Source organism: Choloepus didactylus, chromosome 15 (assembly GCF_015220235.1).
Source record: "Choloepus didactylus isolate mChoDid1 chromosome 15, mChoDid1.pri, whole genome shotgun sequence".
Lineage (NCBI taxonomy): Eukaryota > Metazoa > Chordata > Mammalia > Pilosa > Megalonychidae > Choloepus > Choloepus didactylus.
This window is the reverse complement of record NC_051321.1, coordinates 3340353-3358489: the sequence shown is the minus strand read 5'-3', so window position 1 is coordinate 3358489 and position 18137 is coordinate 3340353. Positions and strand designations below refer to the sequence as shown.

Below are 18137 nucleotides of genomic sequence, written 5' to 3'. Positions count from 1 at the left end.
TTCAAATAGGAGGGGAAGACCCTTTCCTTTTATTAGTAGCTAAGCTCTTTATACTCTTACCATATTGCAGCAGGTTAGAAGTCTAAGCTTTATTGTCTTACGTTATTGAAAATCCAGATTCCGGCAGCCTTCTCCCTCAGGTCAAGATTTGTCTGCGAATACATTCTCATTTTTCCATGTACAGATACTGTCTGGAGAGAGGCAGAAAAAGATTATGACTGTAATATACTTAAATCCAATTTATTTGCCTGGCCAGAAACTTCCACCGTCCACAATTGCTTCCTACCCGAGATCTTGTCTTTAATTCTTTCATGACAGGAAGGAACACACATCTGCGTGGCCTCCAACAAGCACAGGCCTGGAGGGCGGGTGCGGACCCCCAGCGTCCCGGCACCAGTGCGCGGCCACTAACCGACGCTCCCTGTTCAAACTTCCCATTTGTGCATGAGGGCACGTCTCTGACCCCAGGTCTCTGGCTGGAAGAGAACGAGATTTAATTAGAGAATAATGAGTCGTTGTCCAGAAAAGACTGCGGCAGCCCTGCGACTCCCAGGCGCGGCCCTTCACTTCCGTCCGCCATCCGGGAGGGTTGTCCCTGCGGCTGCCTCTCACGTCTGGGCGTCTGTCCGAAGCGCTCACGTGCAGGCCTCTGTCAGCCGCTGGGAACAATCCCCTCCAGGCTTTGCCTCTGGACGCAGCCTCGTGGCCTGTGAGGGACGCGATCTGGGGGGCATTTTCTTGATTAGCGTTTGCACCTTTTAAATGATCAGGACGTGAAGGTGCTGCCAGGTGGGCGGGAGATGTGGGCAGGGTCTGGCTGCCCCCAGGGCACCCCCTAGCCACCCACACTCCGGCCGGTGGTGCCTGATGCCTGCCGGTGAACTTGGGGCTGGGCTGCCACCCAACCCCACACACCCACCCCTGCTGATTTTTATCTGGGCTCCCTGCCCACAGCCCAGTTCAGTGCGGCTGGGTGCACAACCATTGGGCATCTACTGTGTGCACGCTTTTGTGCCAGAGGGAGGAGGCAGAGATGGCAACAGAGAAAGAAGCAATGAACCAGAAGGGCCCCAGTCCCGAGTAGGGTGAATGAGACCCAATCCCGGCTGGGCTGTGGCCAAGCAATCCAGACAGCGCTCCCAGGACTGCATTTGGAACACTCTGCCCGTCCTGATGAGGGCTGAGCTGCCCACATACAGGGCTGGTGCCAGCACCTGGGTGTCATGTCAAGGTTTGTTGGGCAAAACGGTTCAGGAAAAGCGTCCTTTGGTGCATGGGCTCTGGGAGCTGCGTCAAATTCCTCCCCCTTCTTGGAAAGAAGGCAGCGATCAGTCTTCAGTGGCTCTCCGCTGGCCCGGCCCACCCCTGCGTGTCTCTGGAGGGTAAAGCATCCATTCAGAGTGCAAAAACCCCAGGGGCAAGCTCAAGGCCCGGTGACAGGTGGCACCAAGGGCCACGGGGGCTTTGGGAAACCACTTCAACCTCCTCACTCAGGGGACGGCTCCTGGACATGGGCTGATATACAAAGGGGGGCTTGGAGGGGTCCCCGCCACCCCCAGACGTCCCGAGGCCTCCATGGGTGGGTGGGAGGTGTTGCTCCTTCCTAAATACAACTTCCTCCTTCCTTCCACTGAATGGCAGATTCTGTGAATTTTGTTGTATCTTTAAGGAGATGAGGCTGCAGAACTGATGTCTTGCCAGGGAACAGCTGAGTTTGAGATAAAATACAAAGCAGTGGCCACCTAAATATTCACGCTCTCGTCCTGGCACAGGTGGCTTCCACAAAATTAAATCCTTAGGGATGTGGACAGGTGTCACCCTTTTCTGGTAGACTTTGACCCCAGATGGGGAAGGGGACAGTGGTCCCTTCAGTGGGTCTGGGAATGAGACTTGGAAGGCATCTTTGGGAAAAAAATCTATGTAAAGAATAAACGTAGAAAGCAATAAATGGAACAAAGAGCAAGGGCTTTTTAATATTAATAGATTTTGCCAAATTGTGTTTCAAAATAATCATAGCACTTTTCACTGCTACCAGCAGTGACTGAGTGCCTACTTTCCAGCATCGTCAGCAGCAGTGGGAAGACGTGCAGCACTGCCAGCCCAGTGTGAGGGTGACTACTGTTTCCTAAATTTCGGGGCTGGATCTTGTTTGGGCGAAATGAGACAACGTGAATATAATCTCCACAAAGATGGAAAGCTCCTTCTGCAGTTGTTAACCACTTTAGGAAAGCTTGGATGTAGCTAAGTTAACTGATGAAGGAAGTACATTAGAAAATGAAAAACAGGCTAATTTCCTTGAGTTTACAGTTAGAAGAGTTTGTAATTGGATAAATAGAAGTCTTTTCCTTTAGCTCGCTTTTTTAGAAGAAAGCGCTGTAATTGGAGTCAGCATCTAAGCATCCAGTGCGTTCTGTTCCAGCTGCTCCCACAGTCCCCAGACCCCCGTGTGCTGCCCTGGCCGTCGGGAGCAGCCCCCCGGTGGAAACCTCGCCCAGCCTGATCCTCCCACCCCCTTTGCTTGGTGTCCCCGGGCCAGGCTGATGCACGCCTAAGCATTTGGGGTTCGTCCTTCACTGTTTGTTTTGCATCGATGCTCTGTTCTCAGACCCAGGGCTGCTCAAAGCCCCGGCCACTTCCATTTTTGCAACCAACATGTTAGGAAGGCGTCATGAAGCCAGCCAGAGGGGCAGGAAGCTGAAAATAAGAGGGTCCGCTCTGCGCCAGAAGGCACGTAGACATTGTCACTCGGGGGAAAGTTGAAAGCAAACTGGATATCAGATTATAGTAAGTAACTTTGGCTAATTTTGTTAGGCATAATAATGGTATCCAGTATTTCAAAATATCCTTATAGTATTTAAATATGAAATAAAATGATGTCTTGCATTTGCCTTAAAATATTCCAGAAAAATGTCCCAGGAGAATTAGAAGAAACAAGAATACGAATGTTACTTGTCAAAGCTGGGTGAGGGTATGTGGGGGCTTGTTATCCTGGTTTCTCTGTTTGAATCTCTTTGAATTTTCCATAGCAGGTTTTTAAAAGCAACATAACGAAAGTGAAAAAAAAATTAAAAAAGTAAAAACAAGGACGGTAAGGGGTGAATACACTTAGAACAAAGAACAGATCATTCACAAAATGCTGGTGTCCTTGGAAAATCCAAGAAAGATAACTTTAAAAAATATTAAAACTAACTGGGAGGACAATACGCTGGCCAGATGAATACTGCACGTGCAGGAATGAAAACTTCTTCGTCCGACCAGGGGAGGATGAGGGGGCTCTGAGCATGAGGCTCCCTGCTGCCTGCTATTCTGCCAGGCCGAGGATTCAGGAAAGCCCAGCTCAGGGCTTCAAACGGCACACACTTCAAATGGCAGAATACAAATCCAGGGAAACTGAGGCTTTGGCTTTGTGATGGAAGAGGTAGATGCAGCCTGCCAGCAGCTTCTAGAGGGGACAATGCGAGCCAGACCGAACCGGGTGGACCCAGCCCTGCCGCTGCCCGGCTGGGGCTCTGGGAAGACACAAACCCCTCTAAGGATGTGGGACACCAGCCACCACCAAGGGTCTCCGCCTGGAAGGGCCTCCTACAGCTGTGAGATCAGAGCTGTGGCCAGCTGCAGCCCCCCAGTGGCCCAGGAGAGCCAGCAGAGACCCCGTCAGCACTCTGCTCCACGGGGGCCAGCCGCCCGCTGTCCCTTGTCCCTCTGTCCCTTGCTCTCTGGGCTCTGGAGGCCACCAAGCCACTGCAGGGGCCTCTGAAGGTCCCATCGCTGCCTGTCAAGGTGAACCAAGCCCACCCTGGAGAAACCAGCCCAGCAGGGATTGGTTTTCCGGCAGGGCAGGGAGCAGCGTCATCCCAGGCCCAGGCCAGGCTGCCTGGGCTCCAAATGGCTTTTGCTTCCATTTCCTTCCAACAACGTCGCTGGTCTCCGAAGAGCCAGGCCCTGTGGCCAGGCCCTTTGACCCGGGAGCGGAAATCCGTACTCGCAAATGTTCTTGGCGTGATGCTAGCAGACGTCTGCTGTGCTGTGCCCAGGAGAGCCCCCACCATGACCGCGGGGGGGGATGCCCCTGCAGCCCTCCGAGCGCTGCCCCCTCCGGGCACAGGCCTTGGCACAGACCTCGACGCGGTGGTCTGGGAGCTGCCCTGGCACCTGAGTTTGAGTGCCTTTTTATTCTGTGGCATTTTCATCGGAATCACAGGTTTTGAGAAAGTGAACGCAGATGAGAAGGCGTCCCGACCGGCACCAGCATGTCCAGTGATCCCCACCCACGTGAGGGCTCGACTCGGGGAATCGCGTCTCCCCCACACCACGGATGTGGTGACCATCGGGGTGGGGATGGGGACGCGGAGACACGTCCTGTCTGCCACGCGCCCTGCAATCATCTCACACATGCTTTTGCCTGGTCCCAGGTGGGCTGATGGCGCCGTGTGACGCCGAGGGGGGGAAGGTCAGATTCTGGAAGCAGTTTTCCTGGAAAACCCAACTGCACCTGCTCTGGTTTCTGGGGCACGTCCATCATCCGGTAACATCACCCGAGACGCAGAAGGAAGGGGCCGGTCCTTCAGGCCGAGGGGGAGACTACTCCGGGGGGCACTGGGTGAGGGACGGGGCAGGATGGGCCCCCAGGCCCCCCACCGCCGCACACGCCCACCCGCACCCGGGCCTCCCGTCAGGACGTGCCCACCTCAGTGCAGCCCGTGGGTCCGCAGACCCGAGCGCAGGGCTCGGCGGGTCTCACAGATCCGTTTTAATTACGTGCGACATAAAAAGACCACCTGCAGATGAGACCGCGCTGCCGAGAGAGTCTCCAGGTTACTGCGGGGAATACTTCATAACCGAAGTGTGTTCTCCCCAAGGAGTTACACCACCATTTGATTTAATTTTTAATTTTTACATTTTAATCAAAAATAGATCAAATGGTGGTGGTCTCTCCGGGGAGACATCCTTCAGATATGAAGCTGGCCACGCTCCTTTTAAATATGTAGAGCTGCCATCGCTGTCGGAGCCGGCCCCCCGCCGCCCGCCACCCCTCGCCCTCCCAGCTCCACTTGCGAGCTCTTAAACAAGAGGGGTGCCCCGGCACGCGGCAGGGCCCGAGAGTTCCCGAGGTGCAGGCACACGTCCTGGGGGAGCCCCCGCCTTCCTAGAGGTGCCAGGGTGGGGAGGTGGCAAGACGGCCCAAGCCAAGGGGTTGGCCGCCAGGGCTTTCACAGGAGCCCCCGGCCGCCTTTTCCCGACGCGGCACCAGGAAAGCAGCAAGGTTTCTCCTGGGGAACAGGGCTTGGCACCACACAATGTCCTAGCGCTTCCCTTTTCCCTTGGGAGCTGGAAGAAAAAGTCCACCCTCTGGTCTGGTGGTGCCTGCTTTGGGTCGTCATCTGCCCCTTCTTTTCTGCCTCTGTCCCCGTGGCTTGTCCCATGACGCTGCTGGACTCAGTCGAGGATGCAGCTGGCCTGACAGTGCCCTCCCTGGCCCTGTGTGGACCCTTGGGCTGTGGGTGCTGCGGCCGATGCCCAGGTGGGTGCAAGTCGATGGGGAGCAAGTGCCCCCTGCCCCAGCTGCCATCAGGACCCTGGCCCAGGGCTGGGTGGGACACGCTAAGGCCCCAGCGCCTGCCTCTGCCGGGGGCACCATGGCCCCTTCCAGGGGCTCCGGCTGGGCCTTTGGGGAGCTGGGTGAGCCCCGTCCTCAGCACACGGACCGCGGGCCAGGGGATGGCCATCAGGTTCAGCTCCAATGGCCCCCCGGTGGTGGGGGTGGTCACACGAGTCCCTTAAACCCTGTTTTACCAGGTTTCCTCACACGAGGCCCTGCAGAGAAAGCTCACGAAGGAGAGGAAGGGCTGGCGACTGGCCCGATGTGCGGGGACATCCAAAGTCTCCGTCCCCCAGCTCCGCAGTGCCAGACGCTTGGGCCTGCACCGCAGCTCAGCCCAGCCAAGGGCAGCTCGGGGTGATGGGGACTTGGGCCAGCAACCCTGAGTCTCCAGGGCCCCCTTGGGAACTGGAGGTGACCACAGTGCCCGCCTGGAGGCCCAGTGCTGGCAGCTCCCTTCCCGCCATTGTGCTGCTGTCTCCGCTGCCTGTCCATGCATTCCACCGTCGGAGATACAGATGGCTGATGGCCAGAGGGAAGGAGCGTGCCCATCAGGGGCCAGGATGGTGACCCCTGGTTTGGGCGCCCAGAACAGGTGGTTCCCTGGGAGACCAGATCCCCTCCTGGTGCGGGCAGGAGGCTGCGGCCTGGACCAGAGGCCGGCAGCCTGTCACAGGGTTTGGGGGGCCGGGAGGGAAACCCAGCTCCAGGAGACGCCTGGACTGCCCCCTTGGTCCTGGAGAGGGGCCCGGGGACCCGAGTCCCGCCGTGGGCAGGTGGCCCTCAAGGAGGGAACTGGGCAGGGGGCGAACCTGTGGAGGCCCCAGGGCTCATGCTGTGGCCAATGCCACGGCAACCGGCTTTGCAGGGCCTTTCCTCTTTTGCTGCCAAGTGCCGATTCTCTCCCAGGCAACGTGCAATAAGCGACGTGTCTCTACAAGGACGATGAGGGAGTTCTGAACATCACAGGAAATGCTTAAAATATCACCTTAAATGAACAACTCAAGATATCAGATTGTGAGTATGGTATCCCCCAAGAATCAAAGCAGAGAGATGCAGCAACCTTCTTTAAAGTTCTTCTCTCCCGGTGACAAGATTCATGGACCAAAAGTCTCAGCTGCGGGTCTCCTGCGTTCCCAGGCGGCCCACGGCATCCGGCGCGGCCTTAAAAACGGGAAAATCCATCCACAAGGCAGAGAAGCTGAGGGGCGGGACGCAGGAGCGGGAAAGAAAGCCGGCGGGGGTCAGCTCGGAGGGGGCTGCCCCTCCTTCCAGGACAGCACACGCCCTCGCACGCGCACGCACACGCCCTGCCTCGCATGCCTGCGTGCCCTTGCACACTCATGCCCACCCTCGCACACCTGCACACCCCCACTCACACGTCCCCCCACACCCTCACACACCTGTATCCGCTCCTTTGTGCACCCTCCCTTGCACACCCTTGCACTCACTCACACACCCCTTGCATGCCTGCACTCATACGCACTCATGCCCTCCCTTGCACACCCACATGCCCTCACACACTCACAGCCTTCCCGCACATGCCCTTGCTTATAAGCCCTCGCACACGCATGCCCTCCCTCACAAGCCCGCACATCCTGGTGCACTCACACACCCTCCCTCGTGCACCTGCAACCCTCCCTCACACAATACACAATGCTCTCCCTCACACACCCACATGCTCTTGCACACACACCCTCATGCCCTCCCTCGCACACCCTTGTGCACATGCCCACATGCCTTCCTTCGCGTGCCGGCACAGCCTTGCCCGGTGTGGCTGAAGCCACCTGCTGGCTAGACAGCAGCCAAGGCTCTGAGGCTCCGGTTCTGCATCGCCTCCGCCCATGTCCACCAAACCCTCCCTGACGTCGGGGCCTCTGCCCAGGTGCAGGGGATGCCTACGAGCGACGGGGCCTTGTCCTCGCCTCCAAGTGATGTGCCCAGGGTTCTCCCCGCCGGTGTCGTCCACTTCACCCACTCGAGGAAGCCTCTGCTCCCTGGGGCCGGCCTCCCATGGGGGCTGCGGAGGACCTGGAGGGGCCGGGGGCCTGGGACGGGGCGGGGGCTTCCCCTGGCGACAGGGCGACAGCAGAGCCAGAGTGATGGGGGGGTGGGGGGTGGCAGCACCAGGGCCTGTGCTGTCATCCGGACAATAAACGCCCTTCAAAATAAATATTGCTTCACTCACAAGATAAAGATGACATGGAAAGAAAAGAGAGTGTAATTTTAGCGAGGCTTTGAAAAGGTAACATTTCCAAGAGAAATTTGACAACCTTCATTTGATATATTTTACCTTAAGTATATGAGACAACTGAATTTAATTCCATATAAGCTCTTGGATCAAAATTTTTTAAACTAATAGACTTTATTTTTTAGAGCAGTTTTAGATTCACAGGAAATTGAGCAGATGGTACAGAAAGCCCTCATATACCTCCTTTCTTCCCTGCTCAGTTTCCTTATTAGCTTTGTGTTGCTGCCATACATTTGTCACAACTGATGAACCAATATTGATACATTATTAGCTAGAGTCCGCAGTTTAAATTTACGTTAATGCTAATTAACATTGTGTCATGAGGCTCTGTGGGTCCTGACTAATGTGTAATGCCGTGTCTCCACCATTCTAGCCCCAAACCGGATCATTTATCTGCCCTAAAATCCGCCGTGCTCCACCTGCTCCTCCCCTCCCGCGAACCCCGGCCAGCACTGATCCTTTTACTGTCTCCATAGTTTTGCCTTTTCCACAACGTCATATAGCTGGAATCCCACAGCATGTAGCCTTTTCAGACGGGTTTCTTTCACTTAGCAATGTGCGTTTAAGGTTCCTCCACGGCTTCTTGTGGCTTGATGGCTCATTTCTCTTGATTGCTGAATAATATTCCATTGTACGGAGGTGCCTCAGTTCCCTCATCCATGCGCCTGTGGAAAGGCATCTCGGTTGCTTCCAGGTTTGGGTAGCTGTGAATAAAGCTGCTGTGAACATTCGTGTGCGGGTTTTGGTGTGGACAAAGGGTTAACTGCTTTGGGTCAACACCCAGGAGCGTGATGGCTGGGTGGTAGGTGAGCCTACGCTGAGCTTTACAGGAAACTGCCCGACGACCTGCCACAGCGGCCGTGCCATTCCGCACTCCCATCAGATTCAATGTTACGTGTGACTCCATGAGACTGTTTTAAATGTAGAGCTGGTGGCAGCAGTGACAGCCCTTGAACGCGGGACGCAGCGCTCTGTGGTCATGGGCCGGGGCTCAGTCCCTGCCCCGGCACTGACCAGTGGTGTCCCCAGCCAGCCACTGACCTCCTCGTCCCCAAAGCTGACTCAGAGGGTTGTGGGGGTCAAAGGTGCTCCTCCCAGGTGTGCACTGTGTAGATGGTGCAGGGACGGCCGGGCCCAGCTGCTACCAGAGCTGCGGTGGCACGGCTAACGCAAGTCACCCATCAGCCAAATCTTGTTTCTTTGAAGGGACATTCTAAGACATATTTTTTTGAAATAGAAAAATACAATAAGTAGCATAACAAACATCACGTTCTCACCAGAATTAACTGTCAGCACTTAGTCATATTTGCTTTCTATTTTTTAATTAGTAAACCAAGAGAGCTGCAGCTAAATTGCCTTTCATCACCACTAAAGTCTCATTTCCCTCTGCCACCCACACAGCAGGGTACCTGGGGTGCAGCCTTCTGGGGCGGCGGCAGCGGGGAGAGTCGGGAGAAACCCGAGGGAGCGGCTAGGGGGTGCTGGGAGGTGCTCTGGGGTGTTTCCTGCTCTGCAGAACTGACACTTCCAAGCAAGGGGCTGGGGTCCGGGTGCCCCACACTTGCCACCCACTCGAGTAGGGTCTGACATGACTGGGCACCACGGTGAGGCTCTGAGGCAGGTTGCTGGGGCGAGTGGGGTGCAGCCAGCCACTCCCCCACCCAACTCCCAACATTCCAAAGTCTCCCCCAGATGACGCAGAGGCACCAGGACAGGCCGACTGGATCTTGCAGTCTGGAACCGGGACCGCCAGGCCGGCTGGGGAAGACCCCCCAGCAACACAGAGACCCCGAGCTCGTTATCACAGCATGCCCTGCACCCGTCTAGTCACAAACAAGGTATCGGGAGCTGTTTTAAGAAAAACACAGGATAAAGGTAAGAGCTGGCGGCCTGCGTGAGACTAGCAGCTGAGCACTCTTCGCTGCGGCCTCGATAGCCTTCTGGATAAATACATAATTAGTAGCACATTTGCAAATCCTTCCACAGACTTGGAGGAGAAAATCTATGTTTTCTAAGAATGTTTTCCAAACACTGTCTGCTAACTCTGGTAGAACGCTGGTGGGGATTGTTCGTATAGTAAACATTTGCAACCAAATGCCACACCACATCTGGGGGCACACTGCTACCACCAGCCTCCACGTTTACATGAATTATGGAAACACAGGAAATGCACGGAGGCAGTGTGGGGCTCTGATTTTTTGTTATGCTAAGGCCCACTTTCTAAGACTCCTGGAACAGGAAAGAACGAGAATGCTTCCGCCGTGGCAAGGTTTCTCTATTTTGACTGCGCAACAACTGTGCTGTTATTCGTCAGATTTGGGGGGCCCCTGAGTCAGCCTGCTGGCCCAGCCTCCCCTCTCTGCTGTTTTCCAGAATGAGCCCCACACGTGGAGGAGCCCCAGGAATATTTCCATCGTGTCAGGATGCTGCTTTCGATCGTGAGAATCCAGGGGACCAACGGCCAGCCGTGGGAGTCGCTGCAGTTGGGAAGGAGGTGTCTCTGCAGCCGAAACTTCCGGACAGCAGAGCTTGGGCGCATCCATTAGTTACTCGGATGTCAGTGAAGCCACATCTTAAGTGGAACCATCTGGAAAGACAAGGGGGCTTTGTCAAAGTGCTCCCCCACTCTGGTCAGGCTGCCGCCCCAACATCTCAGCTCCAGGAGAAACCGGAAAGGTCCTTCCGGGGCGGCCAGGCCAGGAGGGTCTCACGGCTGGGCGTCCACCCCCAAACCCCTCCAGGTGCCCAAGCTGCAGGCCACAGGCCAGCCACGTCTGACTGTCGACAGCTCAGGGAGTAGAAAAGGCACTTGTGACCCCTGAGATTAAAATTCTTCTAATTCAAATTAATTATTAAGAGGCTTGTCAAGAATATTTCAAAAACATAAGAGATTTAGACCATCATTGAACTGTCGGTCCTCAATTACAGATAAATGGGTCTCACCAGAAGAGGGAGTAACCAAAAAGATTATTTTAATTGATCTACATATTTTTGGTTGCATGGCAGCATCTCTTCTTGTAACTGTATTCTTCTGAATAAAGATCATATATAAATAAACAACTAAATGTGCTGGGCCCTCTGAACTAGCAGTTCAACTTCCAGTACATTCTCTTGGGGATATAATTGGAAAACTTCACAAAAATGCATGTGTAAGGATGTCTGTCCAGCAGCTGTTATAACAGCAAATAAGTAAATGAGTAAACAAACAAAAATAAAAATAACCCACGTGCTCCCTATCAAGGGATGGGTAGACACTGGCATTTCCATCCAGCGGAGTACGATGCAGACATTTACAACCACCTAACACAGATTCATGTACACGGGAAGACACACACGATGTTCAACAGTGAAAGTAAATGAGCATACGCGTTTACATAGAAAACGTTTCATAAACTACACATCAAAACGTTAATATTAGTTCCCTTTGCGTAATGGGATTCTGGGTGAATTTTATATTTCATGTTTACTAACCTACAATTTCCTAGTTTTCTTCAGTAAATATGGATTTCAGGTAGAATTTTAAAAATCTTTTCAAAACAAATTTGGAAATAAGATCTATTTTAAGAGGGGGTGAAACATTTACAACAATTTTAATAAATCTTTGTCACCACTTGCCATGCTTATGAATATTCTGAAATGAGTTTTTGTAATTCACTAGAAACTGCTGTAAAATTATTTTGTGAAATCATGAAAAGGTGCATGTTGATATTTTTACCCCTACGCAAAAAGCAAACAAGGACAAATTATAATGAAAGGACAAATTGAGGATTTAGCTCACAGAAGTGCACACTTACAAACACCTGGTCTGTTTCCTCAGGGTGGAAGAAAATGCATTTTCCCTCCTCTTCCGACAGGAAAACAACGAGGAAGCGCTTGGAAGGGATGGGTGCAGGGCGCGCTGCTCCCGGCCGCCGGAGGGCACGGGGTTTGCGTTGCTGGCAGAGGGGCTTCAGCGCCCACGGTGCCCACGCGGTGCTCGCGCAGAAGCGGTTCTGCGGGCAGCTCGGGGCAGAGGCGTCCGGGTCCCCACGAGGCCGTCACGCCCGACTCGCTGGCCTCTGTCCACTCTCCAGAGGACCGGGTTTCCGGGACCGCAACCTGCAGCCACCTTCTCGGGCCAAGCGGTCAAATTCGGTGCTGCTTTGGGAAGAGCTGTCAAAACCACAGCCCATTTCAAGGGGAGTCTATGCCACCTTTTAAAAGGATGTTTTCCTAGACTTGTTTGCAATTTGGGAGAACATTCACCACGTAATGTTCAGCTAAAAATAAAAAAGCAGCCCTATCTGGAAGGCCGTAGGGAGCAGGTCAGCAGGTGACCCAGGACAGCGAGTAGTTTTTGTTTTCCTTCTGCGTTTTCCACATCCTTCTATAATGAACTAGTCTTATTTTTATAATCATTAAAAACAAGCCACTCAAAATAAGAAAGTGCTACCAAAACGTTCACTTCCCTCGTACCTTTCTGGCTGCAGTGTCCCTAAGGGGGCGGCTGGCCGGGGAGCGGAGGCGTCCCTGGGGTGGCAGGAGGGCCCCAAAGGCCGTAGAGCACGTGGTGGTGGCTGAGTGCAGAGCGAGCAGGCTGCAGGCTGGCTGCCACCGACCAGGGCAGGGAGGGGCGGCCAGGGCAGCCCCCAGGTGGAGCACATGGCCCTGGATGGGGCGTCAAGCCCGCAGACAAGCCAGCCCTGCTGGGGCACAAGGGCTCTAAGAAGAGTGGCCTGGAAGATTAGCATTTCAGCACAGTCCATGTTACGGGCCCTGGAGTGGACTTACTGAAAATTCAAGAGAAGCTGAGTGCCACGTCTCTTAAGTGCCCTGTGACGAGCCGAGAACTCTAGGATTTGTGATGAGACCCCTGACCCCAGGCCTGCTTGCCCTCACCACTCTGTCACTTTGCGCCGCCAGCAGCTTCCCTGCCCTCCTGCGTTGTTGGAAGAGAAGACCTGCGCTGGTCTCCGAGGGATGGTGCAGAGAGGGAGAGGATGTGAACTCGGCCCAGCACCCAGTCCCTGCATCTGCTCGGGGGTTTAATACCAATGCCCCAGCATGTTGGAAAAACGAGTCACGGGTGTCCTTGTATAGTGGTTTAGGTTGACAGTGTAAATGATCTGCTTATTAATACACCAGACAGGAGGATAACGGCTAAGTGGCTTCACATGAGATTGTCTGTGTGACTGCCCCACAGGCGAGGAAAGACAGGGTGCAACAAAGCCCTCTACAGTCACCAGTCAGGCCTCCCAGCCACGGGCAAGATCTGACCCCACATCTGTCTGACCCTAAAATCAGGGCTTTCTCCACTGGGCCAGGACGATACATCAGTGGCTTATTCTCTACAAAACAAGCTTGTAATTTGTATAAATAGCCAGGGAAACTTACATGCTACTTCAATTACCAAAATAACCAGGCATAACTATGTGGGCATCTCTCTTCATGAATTTGTAGGAAAGGAAGCACTTCCACACAAAAAGAACATGTGAATCTCAGAGTTTTATTATTTTTTTCATAAAAATTGGCACGTATCTCCTTTAGAAAATAGGGGAGCAAGCTAAATCTCTTCCAAATCCCAACACCCTCGCCCTCTCTCCCAGCCTTGGCTTTCCGGCATGGATTGGTGTTTCCTAGCCCAGTCGCGGCTGTGCGCTCTTGCTCGCGGTCCAATGTCTGGTGACCTCTCGCGGTGTGGGGGCAGGGAGGTTGCCCTCCACCCTCTAGCGTGGCCACCTGCTCCGTGGCTCAGGATGGTCTGGACCACAGATGGTTTTGTACTGGTTTCCTTTCAACGTCTCGTCTTCTCTTGCTCCATCTCTCCAATGGGGAAGTCTTCCCACGACTGGGGCCGTGGTTACTTATGGACTGGGCTCCTCAAACTGCAGATGCCGAGGGTCGGCTGCTGGCAGAGAGCACAGCCCCAGGTGAAAACTGCACAAGTTCCCGCCTCTCCGCTGGTTTCAGAAGGTTAAAGAGCTTGAGATCAATTCCATAATCCAGCGGTTTCTCTAGGACCTTATCTACCGTGTGAACAGGGCATGTTGTGACACTTTCAAACCCAGGGAAGATAACATCTATCTCCACAGTCAGATGACACAGTGAACACCCAAGTGGAAATGAGAATTTCCATTTTAAAATAAAAGGAGTCCTAAGTCTGCTAACTTCAGTTGAAGAATTACACAGAACAAATTGGATACTCACATTTAGTAAAATTCAGTTTAAGATGAAAAAGCACTTTAAATATAAAAATAAGTCTTTCCATTTAAAAATAGTAGTAAGTGGCCCTGGATACAGCCACAAAACAAATGAAAAGAATAAGCAGGGCTACATCTGGATATGATTCCATTAGCCACAGGTTCCTGAACCTCACAGGAGGCTGATACTGACTCGTTCCGAACTTTTCAATAGTGGAACAGCTCTCCCACCCTCTCAAGCAGGATGTATCTGCCAGGAGGCTGCACTGGGCACTGGCAATTTGGGGGCTCCTGAAGGGACGTAGCTCCTGCAGAGGACGGTGGGATAACTGAAGGAAAGAACAAATAAGCCCCAGGCAGGGAACATCCAGCTGCTATTCGAACAGGTGGGCACCTAAATCCATTTGTAAGAGATTTACATTCACTGTCGCACGGAGGGCTCAAAACCCGAGTGGGAATCTTCCTTTTCTGCGGCTTGTATCTTCGAATGATTCATGGTATGGCTAAAATGCCCCTACAATGAGAAAACAGCAGGGTGGGAATTACCTTCCAACAGAAGCATCTACTTATACCTTGACTACACATCCACCAACACAAAGCACTGCTTAAAAATGACTGAGTCAACATTTGAGTTAAACGATGTCTTAATTTCTGATGTCAGCATATATTTACAGCTGTTTTATATATTACATCAAAATTAAGGTATTTAAAGCACCTGCAGCCATGCCTGGTCCCCAGAATGCCCTCAATAAATGCTGTTTCTCTTCTCTCCTATGGTACTATGAGGGGGGAAAACAGAATGAACACATCATCTAAATAGTTATAAAAATTAAAACAAAATTGTAAATGTCTAAATATTGACTCAGGATTAAACACACAAACGAGGAGAGGGCTCCTCTCACTGGACACCCGGCTGGGGCAGTGCTGGACCCCGACACACAGCAGGGCCGGCGGGAGGCTTGGCCATCACCCGTGGCCGCGCAGACCAGCAAACGGCAAAGCAGGTGCGAAGGGCGCCGCCCAAGTCCGGCCCTCTCCCAGGACGACCCCAGGACGGGCTGGCGGTGGGGGCGGGGGCGAGCAGCCTGGCCCGGGACGGTGCCCCCTTGCCAGCTGCTAGGTGCTGCCCGAGCCACGGGGCTGACGGGAGAGGCAACAGGCTGGTGGGGAGACGGCACCCCGCTCCTGGGCGCCCGTTCCGTGCCAAGGGCTCATTCGGGGGGTGAGGACAGACCATCACGGGGGCCAGGGGAGGGTCTCGGGAAGGCATCCCCCAGGAGAGACGGCTCGGCAGGCAGTGAAGGAGCGAGAGCCCGGCTAGGTGGGCTGTGCGGAGGAAACAGGGCCAGCTGTCCCGGGGCAGGGACCCTGTCAGTGGCCTGGGGGGTGGGGATGGGGGATCTGTCCCGAGGGTGGGGTGCCCCCAGACTGTGAGGGGCCCCAAGCCCCAGGACGAAGGAAGGTGCTGAGTGTCCTCAGTGGGCCTGACCCTCCCCAGATGCTCTCAGAGGCACAAAAGGAAATCCTGGAACCTCTAGATTAAACCTACCAAGCAAGTGGCTTTACCACCAGTCTCGAGGCTGCAATACTCTAACGCACATCAACCCTTCCAAAGGCTGGGAAAAGAAGGCGCTTTTCCCAAGCTTCTCTGAGCCTGGTTCCGGACGCCGGGTTTGCAGAGCGAGGGGAGAGAGGGTCAGGGCGTGTGGACACAGCTCCGAGGCCCCAGGCAGGACGGTCAGGAGGCCAGCTCAGAGAAGACAGGGCCTCCTTTGGTGAGGGAGGGACAGTGGGCCCCCTGACAGGATCTCAAGCCCCCACATCGTCCCCCTCCTCCTCCCTGGACACGTCCCAATTTCCCGATGGCCCTCTCAGAGCACAGAGCTCACAGTGAAACGCAGGAGGTGCCGGACCTTTCCCCGATGCAGACAAAGCTGGCACCACGCAGTCTGGCATCCATGGATGCCACACACCAGCCACGCGCAGAGATGGGAGAGTCAGGGCACTGCTTCCACGATTCGGTGAACTCAGGGAGGAGGGGAGGGTTTGCGGTGCCCTGCCTGTAAGTCACCGCCTTGTTTCCGGCCTGGTTAGGCTTGAACACTGGTCTGATACGCAGCAGTGTGAAATAATTGACCACCTTCAGTAAAACACTATTTCAGTCTTTTTTGCACCAAGCAAGGGAAAGATGTTTGCAGAAGAGGGAGTTTTTCTTCGCATCTAATATTGGGATTCGAAGGGACCCAGGCCAGGCTGCTCCCAGCTGTGTCCACTCCTGAGCACCCTCTTCCACCGTGTCCTTTCGGCCGCGTCTGCCTGCACAGCCTGGAGGTTTTCCTCCATGCAGAACTTTCCACTTTCCTAAAAACCTTCCTTTCAGGGCTCGGTCCCACCTGTTCTGAGGCCTGAGGCAACACCTCCAGGCTCAGCCCCCCTAGGCTATCGTAGTAGACACCACATGTGTTCTGCCCTCTGCAGTGGATCCAGTGGTGCCTGAGCAGTGCTGCTGCGGGCGGAGAGAAGGGCACCACGTGCTGCTTTCCCTTTGCGCCAAGGCCTTTCCCCTTCAAGCGCGGAACCCTGGCTTTGGGGCTGGCTCACTACCTGGCCTGAGCAACTGTGCAACCCGGTGGAGCAGAGACCTCTGCGATTTAGAGATCACAGGGACTCCTGCCCTTACAACCTCCTGAGGAGCGACTCTCCTTCTTTCTCTAAGGGCATGCTCACCTTTATAGCCACTGAGCAGGGTCCCTACTCAACAGAACTCTTCCAGTACACCAGGAAAGCACGGGCTGCCGACGACACCTTCCCTAGCCGGCTCGCTGGAGCCTTTGCACAATGAAGTATCTTTGTAACAAACACCCATGGGCTCCCCGTGCAGCTTTATCAAACTTTAGTGTATGTGCCTCCTCTTCCTCCCCTCCTCCCTAATTAGAGGGAAACTCTGTTCTAAAGTTGGGGTGCATCCTTCTGTCTCAGAGCCCAATAGGAAATCCATGGTGTGTACAAATAGGAGAATGCACAAAGGGTTTATTTACCGAGGAACTAATTATAAAGCTGCGGGTGGGACAGAGAGGACCCATGGGGGCAGCGCCGAAACCAGGGGCTGGACCAATGCGACAAAGGGGCACAGGTTTCCAGAACCTGGAAGGAGGGGGAGCAGGTACTCTGGCTGCCTGGGAGGAACGGTGATGCCTGTTGAGGGACACAGCCAGGCACCCTGCCCTGCCCTCTGGCTCCACCTCCCTTCATCTCCTGTGGGCACCCCTGGTGGCTGAACCCACCAGGAAGCCCGAGGACCCAGGTGCCCTGCTGATGTGGCCCAACAGGACAGTATGCAGCGGGGTGTGCAGAGTGGACCCAGAAGGGGGACAGGAGTGTCCGGGACCCCATCGGTTCCCTTGTCACGTGTTCTACTAAACAACAGACACTAGCTCAGTGTTGCACCGGCTGGACAGGGTCTGCTAAATCCACAGGGACTGTGCACTTGGTGAATCCAAGAGTCTGCGTTCGGAAACGAGTGAGTGAGGCTGCTGCGGTCGGGAGAAACCGGGGCTGGCGTTTGGAGATGGATTACTTTAAAGACCACAAAAGCGGCTGTGGATCCAGCAGTGAGAGCCGCACAACCCAGTGCAGCAGGAAGTGCCTCCCGCAACCCATGCACCCACCTCAGTATCTGGCGTGGACAATAGCCTTTTGCACACCTGCAGCTAATTGTCCCAGAGCTAGGAAGGCAGAGGTCCGTGGAAGGGGGAAATTACCACACCCCATACAGCCATCTTTTCAGCGAGCTGGGAACGCCCTACACAGCGCCGCAGCCCAGAGCTATGCCATACAGTTGAGCATGGTGGGGAGTGCCTTCAACACCCTGAGCACCCGCCTCAGCATCTGGCGTGGACGATAGCCTTTTGTACACCTGCAGCTAACTGTCCCAGAGCTAGGAAGGTGGAGATCCGTGGAAGGGGGAATTTACATCCATCTTTTCAGCAGGCTGGGAACACCCCTGCGCAGTACAGTGGCACAGAGCTTCCCTTGGGGACTGCACTCACCTGTGACGTAGCAGTCTTGCCTCTGCAGAGGCCCTTGGAGGGCATGGCTTGGAAGAGGG

General features: G+C 54.4%; 1 protein-coding gene across 3 annotated transcripts in view; it reads right to left on the bottom strand.

Moving 5' to 3' along the window:
• Window positions 1–13314: 13314 nt before the first annotated feature.
• Window positions 13315–18137, bottom strand: part of C15H10orf143 (chromosome 15 C10orf143 homolog) — a 45576-nt gene continuing 40753 nt past the window's right edge. For all 3 annotated transcript variants that reach the window (XM_037805002.1, XM_037805001.1, XM_037805003.1), the window contains one exon: window positions 13315–14543. In XM_037805002.1, the coding sequence (XP_037660930.1) occupies window positions 14522–14543 (22 nt within the window). In that variant the 3' untranslated portion in view covers window positions 13315–14521. The remainder of the gene's footprint in view (window positions 14544–18137) is intronic.